At 39.3% G+C, this 19,511-nt stretch overlaps 2 protein-coding genes across 5 annotated transcripts in view; one reads left to right on the top strand and one right to left on the bottom strand.

Moving 5' to 3' along the window:
* CYTH3 (cytohesin 3) overlaps positions 1 to 12,691 on the top strand; it is a 98,299-nt gene extending 85,608 nt beyond the window's left edge. For 2 of the 3 annotated variants that reach the window (XR_012161126.1, XR_012161128.1), the window contains one exon: positions 984 to 1,248. The gene's annotated coding sequence lies outside the window, so the exon portion shown is untranslated. Of the gene's footprint in view, positions 1 to 983; positions 1,249 to 12,614 lie in introns of those variants that run through there. The other variant, XR_012161127.1, reaches the window with a different exon arrangement.
* The window catches only part of USP42 (ubiquitin specific peptidase 42), a 42,106-nt gene continuing 22,842 nt past the window's right edge, over positions 248 to 19,511 (bottom strand). Inside the window, exons 13-19 of one of the 2 annotated variants that reach the window (XM_073362140.1) lie at positions 18,715 to 19,461; positions 17,658 to 17,749; positions 15,344 to 16,864; positions 12,773 to 13,107; positions 6,975 to 7,066; positions 5,370 to 5,413; positions 248 to 3,027 (exon numbers count right to left, since the gene is read on the bottom strand). In XM_073362140.1, coding sequence (XP_073218241.1) covers positions 5,399 to 5,413; positions 6,975 to 7,066; positions 12,773 to 13,107; positions 15,344 to 16,864; positions 17,658 to 17,749; positions 18,715 to 19,461 — 2,802 coding nt within the window. In that variant the 3' untranslated portion in view covers positions 248 to 3,027; positions 5,370 to 5,398. The remainder of the gene's footprint in view (positions 3,028 to 5,369; positions 5,414 to 6,974; positions 7,067 to 12,772; positions 13,108 to 15,343; positions 16,865 to 17,657; positions 17,750 to 18,714; positions 19,462 to 19,511) is intronic. The other variant, XM_073362139.1, reaches the window with a different exon arrangement.

Below are 19,511 nucleotides of genomic sequence, written 5' to 3'. Positions count from 1 at the left end.
CCTGGCAACAGACTGCTACTTTTCTGGCCCCTGCCAGCATCCATAACTTTCATGGCCCTAGGTCACTACTAATTTCAACTTCAGTTAGTGTCATCTAGGGAAGAAAGTGTATAATACTGAAGATCAGCTGGACTGATTTAAAGGCTACATAACCTGACAAAAAGCTCTTTTTAGTCAGTCACTTAACATTTTGAAGCATATGGTACAAAACCACCTTTTTAAACTCAGCATTTATAATGCTTCATAGCAATGCATATTTTTAAATTTTAATACATGTCTATCTAGATATGCTTGCTGGATAAGTTAGGTCTCTTGTAGATGAGAAGCTATAAATTGTGGTTTACCAGTTTATTTCTATATTTTCTTGGAAAGCATTTCTATTCACTATAAAGTTATTGTAAATACTGTACAGCTATGTATTGATTTGTTACGCATTGTACACAATTTGCATGAAAATTATGTATCAAGTAAGTCTGAGGTAATATTATGGCTGTGTAAATCCATTGCAAATATTAATGGGCTCGTTTACCAGTAAGATGATTAAACTGTGGTGAGATTTCATTTTGAAAAATAAAATAAAGTATGAAACTATGCAGCCATCTAGCTCCTTTCATTTACTAAGGATAAAAATACAGAATAAGGGATCCACCTGCTCAAGATTTTGATACAGATTAAGATTTATCTTACTCCAAAAGCAGTTACTATGCAAGTGGCTATCAAATCCAGAATTCCCCCTGTCCCAGCTCTGGTCATAATCACTCTTTAAATTACTTAACTTTTGCTCATTCTGCCTTGCAAACCAGACATTTTCTTTAATATCTGACCTAGGCATTATTCCGTAAATCACTTAAGCGTGTAAGTGCTAACCTGAAGACACTTTCCTCATTTGGGGCTTTAAATAGGGCAAAGTAATAACTGATGTTTGCTCAGTTCTCTTGATAGACAGGCTGCAAAGATGAATGACCTCTTTTTTTTTTAATCAGATAAGAGACATTGAAAAGGAAAATGCAGATGTATCCAAAGCCAGAGAATTGATATTTCAAAGCAGCTGAAATTTTAGGCATGGCAAGGCATGACCTGGATTGCAGCCTCCTTGATCTTATATGCAGACTGAGAGGTGTCAGCCCTAAACTGAAAAGGTTGAGTACATGTTAAAGATGTAATAGACATCTCTTTTGCCTATGTGTTTATATTAAACTCAAATTCCTGCCAAGCAAAGTAACTACTCTGAATAAAAATCACTTTCATCATCAGGTGCCTGTTTAAACCTACTAATTCTCTACTCATCCAGAATCTTTCAGGAAAAATAGGTTTATTTTCTACATGAAAAGAATAAAACTGCTCAAATTGAGTTTTCCTTTGCAAGCTACCTTTGGCAGGCTATTTTACAAAGCTGGTCAAAGGCAAATGCATAGTTTCCTATGAAACCTGACCACAAACTTACTCTGTATTTAATTTTTCTCCCCAAAATGCAAAACTTTATCCTAGGCTAATGGTATTTAGCTGCAGCTCTTAAGGACCAGTTTTAGTGATGTTGAAAGATAGAAAAGCCTGGAGTTTTAGCTGTTTTCTGACTAAACAAGAAACTGAATTCAGAGCAAACAGTAAGGTAAAACAGAAACTGGAGAGATGAGCAGTAGCAGTCATTCCTAATAAGGGGAGAGTCTGTACTAAGACAAAGTTCTTTACTGCAAAAGAGCGTAGGTACAAAATATGGGGCTTGGGGAACAATAGTAAGCAGCTACAGGTTTACTTTCTCACAACTGACCTATTACTTTTCATGTTACTTTTGTTGCCACAGGGAAGGTGTGGAGAGTCAGAAGTGTATTTATGACAAGCTCTGTCTTAAGGCCTTCCACAGGGGACAGCAGGAGCACATTAGGCAGTCATAACTTGGTGGAAAATAGAATGGTACTAAGAACAGGTGGAAGAATTGTCATTCCCCTCTGCTAACATTAATCAATGCAATAATTTAAAAGACAATATAATTGAGCATTGACCACACCCCCTTTGTCATCTGACATTAAGGCAGAGCTACAGTTAAGCTTTTCAGCCCTTCAGTGCACTCTTCTAATGGGTAGAAGTTGAATAAATAACAAGAAGTAAACAGTGTAAAAAGCTCTTTTGACTTTCCTGTATTTATATACTATATAAATTTTACATGCTATATATTTACAGTGGGGCAAGTGCTTTATCTTTAAAAAAAACAAGATCAAACTTTAGACATCTCTGAACAACACAGCTTGTATAAACCAGACAGATTATACAGATGAACTGTATTTAATACAGCTTCCCCACTCCATCTCCTGATGCAGGACCAGTGAATAAGAAGTATCACAGTTTGATAGCATTTCATAATAAAAATAAAATCACAGTATGAATTTGTCTGTAACTTTAAAGGGACAAAACAGACAACACAAGTGACACTATATAAAAAAGTAACAAAAACATATGGGAGGGTATACAAATAGTCTGAGATACATTCAGAACTGTGTATGATGAGTGGTATGTTTCACAAAGTTCCAAACCAGAACTTTTCTGTACGTTTTTCCTTCAAAGCTTGAATTCAGCTAAAGTGTGAAGTAAATTAGTTTCTAGTGTCAGATATCAGAGATATTCTAGTTATCTGAAAGCTTGTGAAATTTTAAATAAGTATTTAAATTAAATATACAGACTGTCAGTTGTGGTTTTCTAGTCGCTTGCACCAGAAGTTTAACGTGGAGTAATATTACATGAATAACACATAATCAACCTGAGTCTGTAATTAAGCAGCATTTGAGATGTTCTATTCCAGGGCATTATTTTCAGTGTGATATTTACAATGTTCAGCAGTTGTAGAAAGTTTCCATCCTTTTGGATTATGGGTACATTTTTAAAAAAAGTCTCAAGGTAAAAACTAAAAAAAGTTCTTCCATGGTAAAATCCTGTACAGTATTCTGAAGCACCACTTATGGATTGAAGAGTTAATTGTTCTGTTATAAATAGAGTTTAAACTGTAGGGATGGCTTCCATCAACACACTTTGAATCTGAAAGATAAGAGGAGAAAGTGTCATTTCCTGATATGAAATTTCAACACAAAAGCAGATTCCAAGGCCATTTAATCTGACCTCCTATATAACACAGGCCACAGAACTTCCCTGAAATAATTCCTAGAACAGGAGTGGGCAAACTTTTTGGTCCAAGGGCCACATCAGAGTTGCAAAATGGTATGGAGGGCGAGGTAGGGAAGGCTGTGCCTCCCCGAACAACCTGGCCCTGCCCCATATCCGCCCACTCCCACTTCGTGCCCCGACTGCCCCCCTCAGAACCCCCAACCCCCTCTCCAACCCCCGCTCCGCTCCGCTCCCTGACACCTGACTGCCCTGCCCCCTGACAGCAGAAGGATTTCAAAACTGAAATGCAACCAATTCTGTCCTCAACTTACAAGGTTGCTGAGTTTAATCCTAGGTAAGCAAACTTGGTTAGAATTTGGCCAGGACATTCTTAACATTAAATGCCCTGGTTTCATTAATGATCTCATGGTCAAGCGGTCCCCAAAAAATGACACCTCCAGCAACTTGCTAGGGCCCTGATTTAAGAATGACAGGGGAAAATGCCACTCAAAGTCAAAAGTTCTGTTTTATGCAGCACCTGGAATTTTTTTAAGCCTCCAGTCCAATCACTAGCCAGCTTCAGCCATTTAGTTAATTAAATCTGACAAGATCCCAACCCAAGATAATGTCTCATTAATTCGTCTGTCACAGTTGTCTTGTACTCATATATATTTGTCCCATCAGCTAGTTAGCCCTATAACTTGGTTTGATTTTCATACCCTCTCCAAGCATTGTTCCATTCTTTTGGGATAACTCATTCAGAAACTGCTTAATGCTTTGTATTCTCATCTTTTCTACAGTCTAAATAAAGCCAGCTGACTTCCTTAAGTATATGAAAAGGTTAAGATTCCTTAGACTTAGGAGGTTACTCTGCCTAGCACTGTCACCACAACAGTATCATCCTGCCTGTTATGTAATTTTTTAAAATTTTGTTAACACATTTCTGCCCTACAATAAACCACAATAAATCGCAACACACACAAAAACAATGTGTTTGGTGATTTATTTAACACACACTTTCTTTCTTCCTTACCATAGACTTTACTTGTCTGTACTGAACCAATTTTGCCACCTGCTGGCCAACTCACATTCATTACAGACAAAATCCTTTACATTCTGATTATTTTTCTTCTGTGCTCTGCCTTCTGTTTTCCTTATCTAAAACAGGAATATATGGGCTTTTGAACAGTGAGGACTGCACCTACACTTTTCCCATTAAAAAGTCCACATTTCTCAAACTGCTATTTGGGATACGGAAATGATATCGTTAAAATGTTACCTATCTGTGGTAACTACCAGTGTATATAGAGACTTGGATTTTTCAATCAAATCAATATAAAGAGCTGTATTGATACTGCTTCGCTTCCTGGGCAGAGGGACAGAAATGGCTTGCTGGAATGTAGATAGTAGCAACAGAAATCTGCAGTTGATCAGATTTCTAAATTTTAGGAATCTAAAGGCAGCCCCTAGATACCGAGATCTACAAATACCTTGTTTTAATATCCTCACTCAAAATATTTCTAGAAGTTATGAACCCAGTTATAGCCCTTTCCATCGTTAGTAGTTTCTCCCTCTACAGTTACCCTCCATCTCTTGTCCTGAAGGGACTTTTCAGTGCAGAAAGCTCCTCTTAAGCTACGTCTACACTACAGACCTTAGGAGACCTTACAGTGGCACCCCTCCATGTAGCCCCTCTACGCTGGGGGGAGAGCTCTCCCGCCGGCATAATTAAACCATCTCCAATAAACAGCGGTAGCTATGTCAGCGGGAGAGCGTCTCCCACTAACACAGAACTGTCCACACCAGCGTTTTTGTTGAAACTTACATTGGTTAGAAGTGTGTTTCCTTTCGTACCCCTGACCGACAAACATTTTGCCGACAAAGGTGCTAGTGTAGACAAAGCCTTAGTGCAATTGCAGTTTACATTAGCCAGAGAAACAGCTGCTTTTTTTTTAAATAAATGAAAAGTCATTCCAATAGCAAGACTAGCAGATCACCACAATTTAAGTCAATCTTAAAGGAATTTCTCCCTGTGTTAATAATCCAGCAGTCACACACAATGCAGCTCACAACTTTTGAGATGCTGAAGTTCCCTTGTTATCTATGCTGGAATGACACTGCCATTAGACCATTGACCATTAGAGTGGGCAGTAAGATGCTGATTTTTCACCTCAAAATTATATGCATCTTCAGGCCACTATTTGTCAGCAACAGAGCTCCCCTCACCCAATTGCCAAGGACATAAAAAATACTGAAGTTTGACAAATACAACTTGCCTGTGGCTAGTGAGTTTTTTCTGCAAGGATTACTTTTCACTCACCTACAAGAGAGGAAAACAGGTTGGCAAGATCTCAGTTGTTCTAAAACCAGTGTAATTCAGTTGCTACTTTGCAGAGCACTGCTGTGCTAGCGATGAGAAAAAACCAACTCCTGGGTAAGTCCTACACTCAATGGGTGTAGACAGTGTAGTTGTAGCTTGTTGGTTCCCAGATATTAAGGAGACAAGGTAGGTGAGGTAATATTTTATGGGATCGACTTCTGTCGGAGGGAGACTAGCTTTCGAACCATTCAGAGTCTTTTCTTCAGGTCTGGGAAAGATACTCAGAGCAGGTCTTCCCCAGCAACGTCAAAGCGCTGCCGGGGGCTTGTGTAGCCGCGGCACAGCACCGGGAGAGCGCTCGCCCGGTGCTATTAACCCCCCCACACTTCCACCAGGGGAAGAGCTGCCAGCGCTGGTGCACGGTCTATGCTGGCACTTCACAGCACTGAAGCTTGCAGCGCTCAGGGGGTGTTTTTCACGCCCCGAGCGAGAAGGTTGCAGCGCTGTGAAGTGCCAGTGTAGACAAGCCCTCCGGGTCACAGCTAAATGCAGGGTGGAACAGGTGGTTTAGCATGCGTAGTTAGGGCTTATTCCAAGGGACCATTCAAGATAGAGTGGTCTGTTAACACCTCTGCAGTCATAGGACAAAACTAGGGTGTCGGTGGGTTACAAATTGTTGTAATAAGCCAGGGGTGGCCTAACCCTCCCAGCTGCATACAATTCATTTTCAGAAGTACAAGAGCCAGGCGTGCCTGCTGAGGCTAGGAGCTAAGGGCGACTGCCCTGTGGGGAGGTTTGGGGCCTTGCGCAGGGCAGAAGCCCTGAGCCCCAGCAGGCGCCTCCTATGGGACAGAAGCCCCTAGCTCCCCCGAAGTGTGGTAGACAGAGATGGGGGGGCTTAGGGGGGTTCACGAGCAACACTAACTGTAAAAGAGTCGCATATGGCTCATGAGCCACGGTTGGGCCATCCCTATTAAACCATAAATCCATCGTCTCTATTCAGTCCCTGATTTTTAGTGTCTAGCAATTGGTGCTTAGTTTTTGGAAATCACTCTTAATCTATACCAATCTACAGCAATACAAGTAAAAATAAATATTAGACTTGGAAATTAATCTCTCTCTACACATTTGGTATTTGGATACCTGGAACTATATCTATCTAACAATGGTACTAAATAGTTAGTTTATGAACATTTTCATAAGAAAAAGTTATTTTAAAACAAAAAAAATTGTGTCAAGAACTTAATTTTCAGCCACTGATAGCTGTATGGGGTTCATCTAGTCTACAGCTGATGCCGAAGGGTTAAAAAAGACTAATTCAAAAACATATGGTATATTGATTTTAGGTGAGAGCAGTAGGAGAAAGTCCAAAATGAATTACATTTAGAATCCAAATTAGGATTGTATTTTTTGTTCTATACGGGAGATATCAAATTGATCGCTTATGTTAATAAAAATAGGGAAAAGGTTGGACTATGCACTACGGTAAAAAGCCTGCGGCAGCCAATTTGTCTATATTACTAGACCTAAAATGAAATAGAATCACAGGAATTTAACATACTTTCCATCTGGTTTCATCTGTGTATGCAAAGTTGCCATCCAAAGATTTAATGACTGTGTGTCCATGGTCCTTATGACAAGGTAGCTCTATAGCTGAAATAGAAAGTATTTCAATATTAACAAAATCCACTTATCACAAACTAGCATTACTTTGATTAACAAGTCAGCACTCTTAGTATAAACAAATTGTTACTGGGGCAGCCTTTCTAATTAAGTGACTTGTTTTGGCAGCCTTTGTTAATAAGATGTTTTATTGGAATGCTACTAATCTGTATCTGGAAGTCACATAGCATCATCTCCCATCTTGATTACTGAAATTTTCTTCCCTTACTTCACTCCTTCCCAATCTGTCCAAGATGCAGCTTCCAGATTATCTTCCTGATTGATCAGAGTGAATTTACTGCCCTCTCTGAATTCCTTCACTGGTTCTCCAATTAACCACCACATCAAGTTTAAACTACTCATTTGTACCTTTCAAAGCCCTTCACAAAGTCCTTACCTACATTTCAGACCTCATTCCCTAACTCAAACCCTCCACCAACTAACTATACCAGTTTCAGTACCTTGTTAATCTCCTCCATCTATGTGCATTTGACCATGCCACCCCTCTGCATGAAATACTTCCCCCAATCCTAATTTGTCAAACTACCATTCTGTCTTCATGTAATCCCAAGAAAGTATAGTCCAGTGGATAGAAAGTTGGACTGGAAGTCTGATTTGGATTCAAGTCCCAGCTCTGCAAGGACCTTGGGCAAATCATTTAACCTCTATGCTTCAGTTTCCCTATCTGCAGTATGGTCATGATACTGATCCAGATTTATGAAGTAACTTAAAATCTTCAGATAAAAAGAATTATAAGATCAAAGCATTATTAAAAAACTACTACTTCAAGGACCTTAATTGAGTTTATACAGTAATTAATAAAACTACTAATACAGTGAAACCCTGCTATAACGCGATAACTGAGATAAAAAAACTCGATCGTGATAAATCCGGGGTCGCTTTATAGCGAGGTTACGAAAATTTACCATTTCAAGCCGGTCAGTTTAAGTCTTGTAAAAAAAAAAAAAAAAACCACAACGGTTATCCCAGCGTGTTTTAAACACAAAAGTAGTCAATTAATTACATATACATGAAAAACATGAAATCGACTATACTAATAATTGCGCAGAGTGCAAAGTCAATCTGGTTGCATGACTCCATAATTTTAAATTTCATCACTTCTTAAAAAAAAAAAAAGCTATCTAGTGTGGTCTGTTTATTTGCCGCAGACTGTTGGCTTCTAGCAAAGTCAAGAATGCTTCTGAGTTGGAGGATTTTGACGCTGTCCACGACTTGAGTTTCCAGCCACCTCAAACTGGCTTCTAGGTGCTTTACTTCCTCGGACATTTTTGGTGGGGAAGTTGAGGTGCCGTCATCAGTGCCACTGGTTTCCGGCTCTGATGGTGCAGCTTCATTCTTCCCGTTGACATCTGCGACAATTTCGTCATCTGAGATGTGTTCATATATGTGGCAGATGTCATCTGCTGAAAACCAATTGAGGATATCATAATGACTGTGCTCATATTCTCTGAGTACTTCTTCAGCTAAACGTATGTTGTCTTCAGTGAATCTTGTAAATTCAGGCTCGTCGTCATTACCATCATTGTGTGTAGATGACGGAAAAGCTGGACCAAGATCCTTTATCCAGCATTGTTCAACGCAATGTGTAGAGATAGCATCCCAGGCTTTCCTGCCAAGGTGACAGACTTCTTTCAAGTTGAGTGACGCCAGTGATGTGTCGGAGGAGTTGTTATCCGCTACCATCTGCTTGATCATTTTGCGACAATAGTTTTGCTTAAATACCGATATGATGTCTTGGTCCAGTGGCTGGATTTCTGATGTAGTGTTCTTCGGGAGATAAGAGACTTTAATCTTGCCATCACGACTGACAAGATTTTCTGCTGGGGGTGGGCAGGGAAATTATCTAGCAGAAGGAGAACTTTTTGCTCCTGCTTGAGTTTTCACAAATGAGCCCCAACGGCTGGCACGAAAGTTTTATGGAACCAGTCTTCAAATATGGAGCTATTCATCCATGCATTCTTGCTGTTGGTGTATTCAAAGGGAAGGGCCTTCATATTAACATGATAACATCTGGGAGACTTCGCTTTTCCGATCATCGGAGATCTGACTTTGTGGCTGCCAAACTTGTTGACGCAAAACAAGAGAGTGACTTGGTCCTTCCTCTGCAAGCCTTCTCATTTGTGACTATCAGTCCTGGTTGCGAGGGTGCGAACGGGTAACATTTTAAAGAATAAACCAGTCTCATCGCAGTTGTAAACTTGATTGGCTGTATAGCAACCTTCCTCCAGCAACTTTTTAAGCTCAATTGGGTAGGAATCAGCAGCCTCTTTATCAGCTGAGCGGATTTCCCCAAACACAAGAACTGGGCTTATAGTGTGCCTTTTTTTGAATCTGTCCAGCCAGCCGTTACTCGCCTTACATTTGGATTCATTTCCATTGATAAAGCGATCAGATTTCTCTGCTTGACCTTTCAGAATAGGGCCAGAAATGGGAACTCTTTCTGAGCGAGCATGGACAAACCATTGGTACAAGGCTGAATCTAGGCTTTCATCATTAGCAAACTTGACCTTTTTATGCTGTAAACCAGTTTCCTCTTCAAGAATGCAGGGTAGGCTACAGAGCTTTTCTTTTTTCCACCCTCGCAGAGTGGACTCGCTAATTCCTAGATCTCTAGCAAGCTAAGTTTGTTGTTTGCCCTTCTTTAGTTGATCCAGGGTACACAATTTCTCTTGGACAGAAAATGACTTGCGTTTGCGAACTGGCGTATCCATAACAGTAAAATATTTTTAAAAATATAGGAAATTAATAACAAGTTCATAGGCAAACACCATACAGCCCGAGAACTAAGTGCAATGGGCCTGCAATGGCCACGAGTCACTTTATTCTATAAGACAATCTAAGTTAAGGCCTCAAATTGCTATAATCAAAACAACACAAAATATATGGTGCATCTATTCAGTGGGTCTCAAACTTTTTTACTGGTGACCCCTTTCACATCACAAGCCTCGGTGTACAACCCCCCTAATAAATTAAAACACACTGTTAAATATATTTAACACCATTATAAATGCTGGAGGCAAGCGAGGTTTGGGGAGGTTGCGACCCCTCCATGTAATGACCTTGCGACCTCCTGTTTGAGAACCCCTGATCTAAAGGGCGCTGCTTTTTTAATTATATACAGAATCAGGAGGAAAATATTTAACTGTTGGGGCCAACTCAAGCTTTGTAACAATATGTACTGCATTAAGTAGCTACTATTTTCAGTCTTTACAATGGAGTGATTTACATTTTCCCAAATATCAGTACTTTCAGTTTCTGTTGTGCAGAAAAGCTTTTACCTTAATTACTTTCAGTTTAGCTAGCAAATGCAGAGAATATTTTCTTCTGGACTAGTTCATTCAAAGTTGAGAAACTGAATGGGAACTGACAAGCAGAAAAGCTTGTTTTTCTCTTCCGCTCTATAAATAAAAACCAGCTGGGAAAGGGGGAGATCTACTCATTGTAAAAACCTGGACAATAGGCCAGATTTTCAAAGGTATTTAGGCCTAAAGATACAGATAGGGGCTTAATGGGATTTCAAAAGTATCTAAACAGATTGGGCATACAACTCCCATTGATTTCATTGGCTGTTAATTTCAATGGGCATTATGTTCCTACCTAGTCCTTAGGCACTTCTGAAAATCCCACTGGGCCTCTATCTGCATCTTTAGGTGCCTAAATACCTTTGAAAATCTGGCCCACAGTGATAACTTAAACTTCCTGTGTTTAATAAAATCAGTTCTAAATGATTTTACATTTTCACACAGTTTGGTAAACTTTATACATCCAGAACATTTACAGTAGTTTTATTTAACTAAAAACATTTTAATGTTTTTTACGTTAAAATTCCATCCAAATGCACTTTGATACAAAGAATATAGAAATTAGCTTTTCATTTTCTAACAAAAATACAATAATTAAGAAACTGATAGATATATAGGTTAAGCTATATAATTTCTTAAAGATGTATAGATGCAGTTTATCCTCCTGTTTAGCAAAAGTATAAAATTTAGTGTAAAAAGTGATATTTGATTGCAAATTAGCATGTTTAAATGGTTATACTAATCAATGAGACTGAACCTTTCTCTAGGAAAGTAACTTAAGTGCAAATACCTAGGTCTTATACAGCATTTATCAGTAGATCTCAAAGCACTTGACAAAGGATGTAACCATCATTCTCCCCATTTTACAGATATGAGGTACCCAAGGTCACCTAGCAGACCAGTGACTGAGCTGGGAATAGAACCCAGGTCCCATAAATCCAAGTCCAGTCCCAAATGTAAAACAAAATTAAAATCTGTAATTTATGTCAAGATTTCCTGCTTGCTGATTTAAATAAAGATTAGAATTGGTGATTTGTTATTTTGATTTAAATCATCCACCCTTATTTCATCTCCTTTAGTCACAAGATTCACTAATTACAACAACATAGTGCTATCCACTCTCTTATGCAAGGGATTATCCCCTTAGACCAATGTTTCCAACATGTCCAGGGGAGTTATTACAGAGCAATGTAAGGCTTTCCTCCCACTTCCCTGCTCAGAAAAGAAGGGTTGAATTACAATCCAATTTCCCACATAATAATGTAGGTAAACACATCCATTGGTAGTTTTTATATGATTAGTGCCCTACCAAATTCACGGCCATGAAAAACGCATCACGGACCTTGAAATCTGGTCTCCCCCCGTTAAATCTGGTCTTTTGTGTGCTTTTACTCTCTAGTATACAGATTTTACGGGGAGACCAGCATTTCTCAAATTGGGGGTCCTGACCCTAAAGGCAGTTGAAGGGGGGTTACAAGGTCATTTTGGGGTCAAGGTCATACTTCTGCACTGACTTCAGAGCTGGGCGGCAGGAGTGCGGCTACTTCTGGCAGCTGCTCTGCCTTCAGAGCTGGGCTCCCGGCCAGCAGCCGCCGCTCTCCAGCTGCCCCGCTCTGAAGGTGGCAGCAGCAGCGCAGAAGTAAGGGTAGCAGTACCACACCCCCCCCCTCCAATAACCTTGCAAACCCCCCACCCTCCCCAACTCTTTTTTGGGTCATGACGCCTACAATTACAACACTGTGAAATTTCAGGATTTAAATAGATGAAATCATGAAATTTATGATTTTTAAAATCCCATGACTGTGAAATTGACCAAAATAGACCACAAATTTGGTAGGGCCCTATTTATAAGGAATGATTTTGTGCAGAAACTTTGTTAGTCAAGGATTACTGGATTCCAAAATTTTTTGGACTTCCCCTCCTCCCCTCACCAAAAACAATTTATATATGACACAAATTAGTATAAAAATATTTACTGTGCTCAGGAAAATAACCAAAAGGCACAAATATTTAAATTAAGCATACTTGACACAGGCAGAATGGACAATAGCAACAATGCTATTTTTCCCCTCCCTACCTGCTGTAAGCTCATACTACAACTCATCAATATGATCTACCCAAGGATTTCTTGTAACAAACATGCTGATGACAGCAACTACGTAATCAATAACCCAGGGTAAGTAAAAATCACTAATTTTATCTACTTTATTTCACAGATATACAAAACTGAAGAAATTATCCAACATAATGGTGTTGCTTGGTGTCTGGAAGATGTGACATACTGTATATGTATTACAAAGCACTTAAAATGGCTTTAAATATTTTTCTCTATTTGAAAAAATAGAAATCCCATTAATTTCTAATGGTCTCTTACCTTTGCTATACTCTTTAGATATGTGATAGCTATTTTCCTGGCCTCCTCCTATGTATTTTGTTTTATGACAGGAATCAGCATCCCCTCCCTCATGAGGCCGTTTACTCCCATGTTTACTATATTCTTCAGATGGAGGGTCATCTGTACAATGAAATTCTTTTTTCTCCCATGTCTTATTAGCCTCAGAGCCAGCAGCCTTCTGGATATTAGGATCTAAATATTCAATAAACCCCTCAGATTTCTTTGTATGTTTCTTCTTTTTCTTCTTCTTTTTCTTATGTTTGTGGATGTCAGAATCAGAGCAGGCCCCAGAGAAGTCTGAATCCTGGTGATGTCTGAAAAAACGTAGAAGTGAATATGAAAACAAATGTGATGCTTATACTATTGTTACAAACATATTACACTTTACTTATACATATGCAATCTGGCTGGCCAAAGCTCAAAATAAAGAGCACATCTTATTTTAACAGCTGTGCTACTGTTCCTCTACTCCAGCATCTGTCCTGCTCTGCTGAAAACAGTGGAATACTCAATACATCAAGTAATGCACTTTGCATAACAGATCAGCTGCGGAGGGGATAACTGGATTGCAGTGCCTGCTCCCTGTATTGTTCCACAGAGTCAGGCAGCAGGGGTAGCAGTGTTAGAGCTAGAGCCCAATTTGCAGCAAGGGAATGGGAGGAATCAAAAGTGTAGATTGATTAACTGGGCTGGCTGGAGAAAAGTGCAGGAGCCAAGCCCCAGAGTTTGGAGAGGAACCACCTGGTGATCAAGGCAAAAACTACCCTCAAATCTAATCACTGTTGAACGTTATCATCCACCAATTTTAAGTCAACAAATAGATTCAAACAATGAACCATAGTAATGTGTGGGGTGGGTGGGAGATGGGAATGAAAAGAATGTCAAGACAACAGAATAAATTAACATTGCTGTGGATTGCAGTGACTGTTGCCATAGAATTTGGTCCCATTGTGCGATATATATATATATATATATATCTACACACACACACACACATATATAAAACCATGGCCCTGTGTGCTCTAACACTCAAAATACACTAGTTGCTGGCAACCAAGGTATCCATAGGACACTTTCACACAATATGAAATAAGGAACAGAGTGCAACTCATCAAAGTAGTAGAACATTTTCTTCACTCCCAGCCATAATCATGGAGTTCAGCCCATCAGGTGATTCAACTGGTCCATCTTTGAGTTTTATAATATTTAAAATCAAATGATAAATAATTAGCAATTAAGAATAAATATGGAAGTGGACCTAAAACACGAGGCTGTCAGTAGAAGGGTCAGAACATGATGTAATTCATCTGCTCTGACAGGAAGCATTATCATATAGTTCTGAGCAGCGGGGTGCCCTAGTGGCTCCACAGTTTAGTTAAGTTGCAAACACAAGAAAACCAGTCCTGTACTCCCTTAAATTAGCAATAAGCTTCACACAGATCACTTAGGAAGAAAAACTAATTTTCTACCTTGTTTTCATAACACATACTTCTGTACTGTAGGAATTCTAAGCAATTTTAAATCCCACCTTTTTGAAGTTTCACTTGTGATTCTGACTTTTTGGGGGCCTCTGAACAAACTCTCAGGCTTCTTATTTCACAAAGCCTAAGTAAAGTTACGACTTGCTATAAGTTTGCTTTTCTGCAATAAAAACCAACAGAGGATATTACTGGTTTCAGTGGGAGACAGAACGGGTTTCAGGCCTGCAGATGAGTGTAGTTGGGGCGCCGTAGGATAAAGGTGGCTTTCTGCGCTGACTGGGATTGCTGCCCTGTGCAAGGAAGAATCCCAGTGCAACCATGAGCTCTCTCATGGAGGGGGAAGAGATTCTTCTTGGACAGGGTTTGCTAAGACTAGTGGAGTCCAGGTGGAGGACCTCTGGATCAACACAAGGGTTCAGAAGAAGGAAGAGGGAAAGCATTAGTATTTCCCTGCCTTCTCTACCTTACTGTCATGCTGTACTTCACTGCACCTGCACTCCCCTCTAACAAAAATACAGGTGGTTTTGTTGGATAGGGAAGGCAGAGAAACACTAGTATCTCTCCAAATCTTCTTTTCCTATACACATAAACTGGTCCTTTGCACTGCACACCCATCTAGACTTGTGACAGGACACATATAGCTTCCATTCAGTTAAAAGAAGAGTTACATGACTCCACCTCTCTATTCCATGACTCCACCTCTCTATTTGGTGCAAACAAATTTAGCCCATCTCTGCTTTGGGGGGAAAAGTTATGTCATGGCCTGCCTACCCAAGTTTGACCATAGCCTGTTTTGAAAAGTATGCAATGAACTTAGTCAGGGTCTGTTTGCAGATGATTATAACATGATTTGTTTCATCTTGTTCCAAAGCTCTCACACAACTCAACAACATGGTTTGATCCCATCTATGCAACACACATCAAACTAACATGATTTCCCCTGACAGATTTTACAGTGCAATGGGCTCAGAAGCAATGGAAAAAAGGGGAAGAACAGGGAAACAGCCAGAGATAAATTAGAAAGAGGAGTTTGTTTAGAACATTGTAAATAAAAGTTTCTCTTGCTTACCTGTCATCTTTCTCTCGGTGTTTATCTTTGGACTTCTTTTTTTTCTTTGACTTCTTGTGTTTTTTCACTTTTTGCTCTTCCGTTGGCTCACTCTGCAAACTCCTTCTCTGTTTCTTTTCCATATCACTGTCACTACCTTCTAGACTAGCACATTTTCTCTTTCTGTCTTTTAGATATTCATATTTGTGGCAAGACGTCTCAAAACTTGAACTGTTTTCTTCAGAGATGGATGCACATTTTTCATGGGAATATTTTTCAGAGTGCTGAGAGAGAGCTGAGCAATTATACAAGTCTATTTTGGAGCTGCCAAAATGATGTTTCTCTCTCTCTTTAGCTACTGGTTCATGATTCCATCTGCTTGTGTAATAATAATCCCTATATGACCTACTGTTGTAAACCTGACTTGATTTGTCATAGTCTCTGTCCCCATGAAAGAATTTTCTGTCTCTACCATCTCTTGCTGCATAAGAAGGATAATCGTTGTAATATCTGCACTTGTCCCATCTCCTTGGCATATCTTGGTAATATCTTTCCCTACTCCAAGATCTTTCCCTTTTAGAATGGTAATATCTACTCCTCTCCTGATCAGTTTTCCCTCTACTTCGGGATCTATAATGGGTATATTTTCCTAAACTTCTGCCATTATCAGGACTGTTTCTTTCACTATGCATAAGTTTGTACTTATTTCCATTGCAGTGCTCCTGCTTATAGCGATCTTGCTTCGTACTCTCCTTGCTGTAGGATTGCCTTTTTTTGGAATAATCATCATCTGGTTTGCTTTTGGTTTGCTTCTCCTGCTCTTCACTTTCAGAGCGCTCTCTTTTAGTACGGTAATGCCCTTTGTCAATTTTTTTGGGGGTGCAATTTTTTTCCTTAATTGGAGAATGAGACTTAAGTTTTTGCCTATCCTTATTTTCTTCACATATTTCATTACCATCCAGTCCATCGTTTTCTTTAGAATGACTCTCTAAAACTTTATCCAACCTTGTAGCAGAAGAGTCATTAGTAGGTGGTACATCTGTGTAATTATTAGCACTCTCCTTTGTTTCTTGGCATTTATCTATAATGTTTAGAGCTGCAAGTTTTTTAGAACTACATTCATTGTCAGACTTTATGAAGGGGCTTTGCCCCAATTTCTCTGCAGTCTCAGCAGACCCTCTGATGTGCAGAGGGCTCTCCTTCAACGTCATTTTTACCTCTTGTGTTCCTCTTATCTTATCTGCATAATCCTTAGGATCACACTGTTCAGAGAATTCATCATCAATTCCCAGGGATATTTTCATAGTGTTACACTGACCACTGATATCAGAATGTGCATGATCAGTTTTTGATACAATACTTTCGGCAATTTCTTCTTTGGTAGAAATGGTCTCAGGATCTGATGTAGTAAAGGGATTCTGGACATTGCAGCTAAGGTTAGCGGGAACTTTACTAGACTTCTCATAGGAAACAGTATTGCTGCCACTGACTAAAGTTTCTACAGGACCATCATTTTCAGAAGTTTTTTCAAGTCCAGTTGCACTGCACAAAATAGAAATGTATTTGTGACTTTCATCAGAAATAAGAAATAATCTACATGACGATTGTTAAGAGTAAAAATCCTTTTCATCAGTAAATATCTGACTCCTGGAAAACTCTGAAAGACATTCTGTTTAGAAACACATCTACTTATAATATATTCCCTCCTCATGGGGAATCTCTTTTGCTTGCTTTTCTATGTGCAACACTTCAGGAGCACCTACCCTGTCAGTTCTCCTACTTCCCCCTCCATCTATCTGCTGCAATGACTCATGACCATACTCGCTATGGTTGCCCTTCCCCACAATAAAAACGTCGTAATAGTGAGTTTCCCTCTCCCTCCCTCCCGAGGCAAGGGAAGGCAGGTGGCAGGAATTTACACTCACCTGGTCAGTGTCCTAGCAGAGCAGCTGGGATTACTCCTAATGAGCTGCCCATATTTTAGAAGTGTGGTAGACCGAAAAATACTTATACCCACACTAATAAATAGATATCGTGTTCATGCATGCATCCCTAGGAGTGAAAAAAAGGGGAAGAGGAATATAGAAAATATAGACAATACAACAGAATGGTTTCTACATAGAATGTTTTTCCAAAGTTTTCCATGAGGCATCAACAGGTTTTTAATATTAGAAGAATAGGCACAATGCCAAACGTAAGTTCTGTTCTCACTACCATTAGTTTTGGTATGGTATTCCTTCAGTGATCTAAATCTTTCCATTTAAGTATTATAAATAGTTAGTATACCCATAATAAAATTTGTATGGAATCTTTATTTGGACAAAGTGTATTTTACCTTATTTCCTCTGACAAGCTTTTCAACTGGTTATATCGGAAAGACTCTAAAATTCTATCTTCAGGAACTGGTGGCAAAGCTGTAGGTATTATCTACAATTAAAAGGTATGAGTTAAAACAGACAGAATGATAGCAATCATACAAACTTACGTAGCATCTCAGCCTAAAAAGCCCTAGAGCACTTTCCAATCATAATCGGACATACGAACTATACACATGGATCACTGTAGGTATTGCACCCTAACATTCAATATTGCAAGCATTAACAGCACACAACAATACTACATCACCAATTTAGAAAAAGAAAAAGTAAGTACAATACTACACACTTTAAACTGTAGGAGAATTAAGACAGGCAGAATACAACTGTCAGATGAAATCTGGACAACATACCAGAAACAGCACTCCTCTTATAAAGAGTGACATAGGCTCATTGATGGTCAGCACCACAGGTTTTGTCTCATCTGACAGACTGCACACCTATCACCACAATGCCCCCCAACATGCACTGGGACAACACCACTGTGCACCTTACTACCTCAAAGTTTTACATCAACATCAGCCTTCATAAAAAAGCAGTGTGGTTTTGTAGACCCAGATCCTAAGCCTGACTTGCTATACAGACTCAGGTAAATCACTTAACCTCTCCATGTTTCAGTTTCCCCATTTTACCAGATGGAATTATAGCCAGGTATTTATCACACCTACCTCTCTGGTACCTGAGCACAACATAATGCTTACTGTACCCACCTCAGAAGAATAGTTAGTGTTTGCAAAACATTACATAAATGCTAAATATTTTTAAGACACCACTGAGAGATGCATCCTCTCTCCATCTTACAGATATAGAAATGAGATTAGCAAGTATTGATTCAGCTCAACCCTGCTTAGCATGCAAGATCTAAGGGACTGCAGCACAAAGTGCTATGACAGCAGCCTGTGTTGTATATTTTCCTCTGAACTTTGCCTGAATGAGGAACATTTTAATATTGAACACATTACAGTCATATTTATAATTTGCCATGAAGAGACATTCTAGAACAAATATAAAACTCACTTTTCCATGCAATCCATTCACTTTAGAAAATGGAATTTCTGTAGATTTAACAGGCTTGACTTGACAAGTAGCTTCTTCAAATTTCAATCCATTTTCTTCAGGATCACTATCTATACTAATAGCACCATTAACTGTAACATTTTTTGGCAGTTCATGCTGGGATACAGCCTCTTCAGCATCTTGACAGGAAGAACAAGAGTTCTGTAATGTACTAACTACATTTCCAATCAAAATTCCATTAAAAGATTTTGAGTGGCCATTCTCCTTAACTAATCCCTTCGACTCCTCATCAGATTCTTCTGAAGATTCTGCACCGTAAGGGACCAACGTACTAGAGTTTAGTTTAGACTTGCCATTCATTAATGGCTTAGAACAAGAGTCACTAGGAGCTGTTTGTTTAGATACTTTAGTAGCAACTGACATTGTAGGTGCATTTGAGGTAGACTTTACTGCAGAGGAATTCGTAATCGTGGACGAAGGAACAGGTTTGCTGAGATTCTCCAAAGAATTATGAAGGTTGGGCTGAGACAGAGTTTGGCGAGTAGGCAATTTGTTATTGTGAATACTGATAGTGATTTTCTGTTTTTTCGAAGGGTCAGGAATAATGGGTCTGTTAATTGTCCAATTTTGAATGGAAGTTGAAGGTGGAGCTGAAGCTGGTCTGTTTAGGGTAACATTGCTAGCACTTGCCACAGAACTGCTTGGAGTTTCTTTTAGTGATCCAGTTCCATTTAAATGACTGGAACTCTGTAATTACAAAGAAATCACTATGAAAATGTGTGCATGTGGATAAACAG

This window comes from Lepidochelys kempii, chromosome 10, assembly GCF_965140265.1.
Source record: "Lepidochelys kempii isolate rLepKem1 chromosome 10, rLepKem1.hap2, whole genome shotgun sequence".
NCBI lineage: Eukaryota > Metazoa > Chordata > Testudines > Cheloniidae > Lepidochelys > Lepidochelys kempii.
The sequence above is the reverse complement of the archived record's forward strand: the minus strand, read 5'-3'. Positions and strand labels throughout refer to the sequence as shown.